Genomic DNA, 5,273 nt, shown 5'->3' with positions numbered 1-5,273 from the left:
TCCCAAGATAATATTCTAGGATTAAGCTTCAGTATTAATTTTTTGTGGGAATCATCCTTTGATACAGCATTAGAATTACAGATGTCCCATTATTTAATTACACTAGAAATTACAGAATCGTCCTGCAACTCCAGAAAACATGGCACCATTTTTATTAGGAATGTGAAACAATATGCAGCTCTGTGTGAGCAGATCCACTAGGATCTGATGCTGGTCTTGGGATGTAGAAAAAAAAAATACAAGGCTTTGCTTCTGTTGTATTCTGTCACTAAAACCTGCCATTGATATTTGCATAAGACATTGTACTAGGGCATCCACCAAAGAAGCCCCAGTCTCCTGACACAATGTCCCTCTCTCCTCACCCAAGTGGACCTAGTTTTAGCCAGCAGTCTGCCCTCATTTCCACTCCAAGCAGTCTTCCTCTTTTTGTGATTGCAGGGTAGAACTGCAGGTTTTATTGCAAATTAATTAAAGCAACAGCTAATTCACAACCCCTCCTTAGAAGTGAAGCAAATCAGCTGATGTGATATTTTCTTTTTAAAAATATAGGTATTTTTACATAGAAATGTGATTAAAGCCTTCGAGCCTAGCTCTTTGGTGTAAAAATACATAAGAGTAAATGACAGATCAAAGTCTCTGGGGAGAGTTCACAACCTTAATCTGGATTTAATATTTGCAACTGACCTGTTCCTTGGTTAGAGTCCAATGCATCTGCATTTCTCAGGCAGCATATAAAATAAACCTTGCTGATAATTATGACTGTTTTCTAACTGCATACCCTCACATGTCTGCAGGTAAAGAAAACTGAAACAATATGAATGTCCACGTGCTTTCACAGGGATCCTCCATTCTTTACAGCTTTCTTGAACATATATAGCTGTTCCGTTTGACCTTCCTGCAGTCAGTTGCTTGCCATTTTCCTCGCTTCTGCACCCATACACAATTTCTTCCTCTCTTTGGAAAGTGGTATGAGCCTCTTCTCCAGTTCGTGTAGGTTACAGGTTCTCCTCCATTCCACTCCCAACGTCCAGGATTGACTTGGTCGCTCAACCCTATATGAAATTGGCAAGACCAAATCAGTGATGTTTATCATCTCTGGAACCTGATGCCAACAGAAGCATGTTGTTCTATCCCTTTGTTTAAAAAATGCGTACAATATTGTGCTGAGGGGTTTTTTAAAAAAAAAAAAAAAAAAAAAGAGGATCTAGAAGAATACAAGTAAAATACAATTTAATATTTCATAAGGCAATTAGTGCCATCTCAATAAGGGAAAATATACTTTTCTTCATTATTGCCTCTCTAAAATGTTTTCTCTTTCTGTCTGTTGTATGTCTATCACCACCTAGGTTTCTCTTTGATACTTAAGATTCCAAGCAGAATGTTGTATTCAAGTCTGAGGAGCCTCAGATGCCTCCAGATTCCTTCTGAAAACAAAATCCTGCAGATCTTTGTAGACCTTTTTTACACTGTTGAAATTAACAGTTTTAAAACTAGGTTGTGTTAATTAATACAACCTAAAGCACATATTTTCACTTAGCCTTTGAGTTACTAAGACACCAACATGGGTGGTGTATATTCAGACATGACTTGTCTTCTTAGCCAGAAGCGACCAAGATCAGAAAATTGACCCAATGGTCTTGTAGTCTTTATCCTTATCAGAGGAGTTTATTTCTCTCAGATTAACAGAAACATGAGACCATTAAACATGATCCCAAACTAACTGTAGTTTTTAGAGTATAGCTGGTAAATCCATCTCAGGAAATTACTAAGAGCTGAAAATTGCTGTTCACAATTGCAAAAAAGAATGTAAAATGTGGACAGTATGGCAGAAACAAGGAGGGTTAGAAGAAAGCAATAGCACTAGTCCATGAGATAAGGCAGTCATTCACAGAAAGGGATCACAGAGAAGGCCCATCTGACTTCTTTCCGTTTCCCATTAAATGAAAGGTGCACAATAAGAAATGGACAGCTAAATCTAAAATTATGTAATTAAATCTTTTTTATCTGATCATCTAATTATTTCACAAGATTTCTGATACAAGATGACACCATTAAATTAGCAGTTAATAAATAACTATTTAAAGTATGGTTTTTTAAAAAAGGGTAGATCAGAGTGAAATAAAGTAACAGTCAAAAGAAAGCATTTATAAACAAAAGAGTGGGAGCTCCACCAGAACTTCTTTTACCAGCTACTATTAAAATGGGAAAGGTTTCAAGGCAAAAGCAACCCAGCAATAGGCAACATGATAAACTCTTCTTTTTGGTAAAAACTTATAAAATTAGACAGGTAAATTACGGCTTTCAGTTTATGCCTTGTCTTGAAATAGTATAAGCAGCAGAAAGGTGAGGACAATTCAACATTTGAAAACTGAACTGGAACTGCTGTGGCAGTTTCTGTTTTCCAAGGTGCACAGGAGCTGTAATCCTCAGAGGGAAGAGGCAGCTGATGTACTTGCCTATCCAAAAGGGCTTCCTCCCACTGAAGTCCCACAGCCACTGCATGTGTTGTTCATTAGCCACACTTGCTAGACTCCCCAGGTACCTAGACTCAAGGAGAGAGGACAGAGTAATTAGCATTCCACAGAGTGACAGACATCTCCCATCAACTTGTCAACAAGGGGCACTGATTCGGGTACAAAATGTATAACTGATGTTTCTCAGGAAACTGCTTACCGGCATGAAAGAATGATTACATGAAGATAAAGTCTTAAAATTCTGGATTACTTGGAGAGGAACCAAAGTCTTGGTCTGATTTTTCTAGCAGAAAAAGTAAATCAGAGGGGCAACTGAAAGAAGTGTATACAAGAAATGTCTGTCTCACACTTACAAACTGTGTTTTAAACGATTGACACAATCACTGATACACTCCTTTCTTTACAAGAATTGTCTGCCTACACTAAAATCCAAACAGCTTCATCCATCTGGGAGTAGAGCAGACTACTATATCTTTTTTTAAATCGTGTTCTGACAAAACTAAAGGTTTGAGCAACACAGTTAAAATCTTGGCCATGTTTCAAACATAATTAAGTGTGTGTAATTTAGGGGTCTGGCCTAGAGTGGTAGTGTGGTTCTGAGAGGTAATGTTGGGGTGTCTGCAAGACAACACGTTTAGTTCAGATCAAGAGCAGTTGTGGTGTGTTTTAACCAGATTATTTCAGAATGAAGCCAATGCATAAGCTCTGCTCTGTGTTTGTACTTAAAGTATGCCAACCCTGAAGGAGGACATGCAAACCATAGCCACTGAGTGGCCTTGCCACTGTCGAGTCATCCAACTAGTACCAAGCATGCAAGCACCAGCAAGCTGCTCTTAAGCCATTTAGAGATCAGGCTAAATCCTGAGCCAGTGAGAGACAAATGTCATCCTTCACATTTGCCATGAACTGTCAGTCATCAGTGGCTCCACTTTCTTATTTATCCATCTTTTTGCCTGCCTTGATATCATGTCACCTTTTTACCTGTCACATGTGCTGTCACCTTCCCTCTGATGCTGAGCCTCTGTCATTTCTCTTGTCCCATATTTCTGACTGCCACTCAGTTCAACAGTGATACCAACTCCTTCAGTCTCCCAGAACATCCTGGGAGACAGGGCCCAAACAAACAACACTGCTCATCAAAACATGTTTTAAGAGAGCCAAAAACTTTTCTAGCAGCAGAATAAGTCAATGGCATTATGAGGAGGATTTTTCTAATTCATTACTGTTGCCAAATAACGGAGACAGAGGATCAGCAGTGCTCCAAAGGAGGTAAAGACTGTCTTCTTTAAGAGCTAGGACAACAACCAGACCTCACGGGTGGCATGGCAGACTTGAATCCACTATCGAGACCATCAACAGATCTTGGGGTGCAAGCCCACCACCAAGCCTGCTGCCCAGTTAGAGACCCATGCCTGGAGCTCCATTCCTATTTGCTGCCTTGTGTCTCTTCTAACAGTACTGATCCAATGTAAGCCATGTCATAACGCCACATAAGATAGGGAAGCAGGCAAATTTTACATAAGGAGGAATTCAGAGTAATAGCCCACAATATTCTGCGTGGTCCCTACTGCACAAAATCTGGACAATTCCTTAATCTGGGCATACAGGGGCATGGTATGGAACAAATTAATTGTAATGCTAATGGAATGCGCCTGTTGCAAAGGCCTCCTCCATTATCCCTGCAGTCAACCAAAGCAGCAGGGGATTTGCCCTCTGCTCTGCTTTGCATGGTGGGTCTGCCAAGGGCTGCAGGATGGATGAGCATTAGCCCTCACAGCCTGGGTAATCATGGCTGCCCTAGCCCAAGCACCACACAGCAAAGTAGGTACCATTAACAGCCCCCTAAGTCCAGGGGTCACCTGGCAGCTAAGTGTAAAGGATGTCATTAACATCAGCGTACACTCTCCTCAGGTAGAGGTGTAGCAGGATGGCCTTGACTTTACAAATGGCACAGACTGTCTCAGCACAAAGTGGCTAGCAACTGTCTGGTAGGGGTCAGGATTGGGCACCCACTTTTGGTACAGGGTCCCAGAAGTCACACAGTGAAGCTCCCAGCAGGGACTATGAATGTGCTTCTCATCATGGTAAAGTTTAGTGCATGGTGTTGGCACCTGTATGTGCCCAGGGTGACATGCTTCCATACCCCTGGGCACAGCTACCAGGCAACGAATCTCCAGTGAACAAGGAACAAAGCTGTTACCCTGACAAAAGCTCTTGGAAAGTTTTGTGGCCATCTTCTTTTCCTCAAACAAAAGATACAGGAAAGCAAGCTCAGTTAATTCAGGGTGTCCTCCCAGGGTAACTGATTAAGTGTCAGGGTGCCATTCCCGTTCATAGTGACTGTGTCTGGCCAACAACCAAACTTGGGGCTAAGAAGAGATTTGGGCAGCAGTCTCTGCGGTATCACTACTAGCTGAGCAACAAAAATAGGACATTTTCTCTGGCTTCTGCTTAAGGACAACCAAAGCCCTGGAACTAAGTAATTTACTTAAGTAAGCTTAGCTTACTCCTGTTGTTGCAGTTGTTTTAGAAAATGTGAAAACAAAAAGCACCAATGTGTATCAGTAACTGCTATATCATTTATGACATACAGGGGTGGTCTGAGCAATAACAGTTTCAGACTTTTACTTCAAATTTTTTTTGGAAAGACTTCAGCACTGTGAAAGGAAAGCACTGCAATAATTATAACGTTATCTAATCTTTTCTCCGTAGGAGTGCTTTCTAAATACAGCCTGAGAAACACACATGACTAAAGAGAGCACAACCATTCTAATTGTTACACCTAGTCAGGGATTTTGA

At 40.9% G+C, this 5,273-nt stretch overlaps 1 protein-coding gene across 1 annotated transcript in view; it reads right to left on the bottom strand.

Moving 5' to 3' along the window:
• Positions 1-678: 678 nt before the first annotated feature.
• The window catches only part of LOC104464634 (FRAS1-related extracellular matrix protein 1-like), a gene marked incomplete at its 5' end in the record, with an annotated part of 42,366 nt that continues 37,771 nt past the window's right edge, over positions 679-5,273 (bottom strand). The window contains 2 exons of the mRNA XM_010077401.1: positions 679-1,052; positions 2,457-2,542. Of these exons, the coding sequence (XP_010075703.1) occupies positions 853-1,052; positions 2,457-2,542 (286 nt within the window). The remainder of the gene's footprint in view (positions 1,053-2,456; positions 2,543-5,273) is intronic.

Source organism: Pterocles gutturalis, unplaced genomic scaffold (assembly GCF_000699245.1).
Source record: "Pterocles gutturalis isolate BGI_N339 unplaced genomic scaffold, ASM69924v1 scaffold41503, whole genome shotgun sequence".
NCBI classification, from domain to species: domain Eukaryota; kingdom Metazoa; phylum Chordata; class Aves; order Pterocliformes; family Pteroclidae; genus Pterocles; species Pterocles gutturalis.
This window is presented reverse-complemented; position numbering and strand designations above follow the sequence as displayed.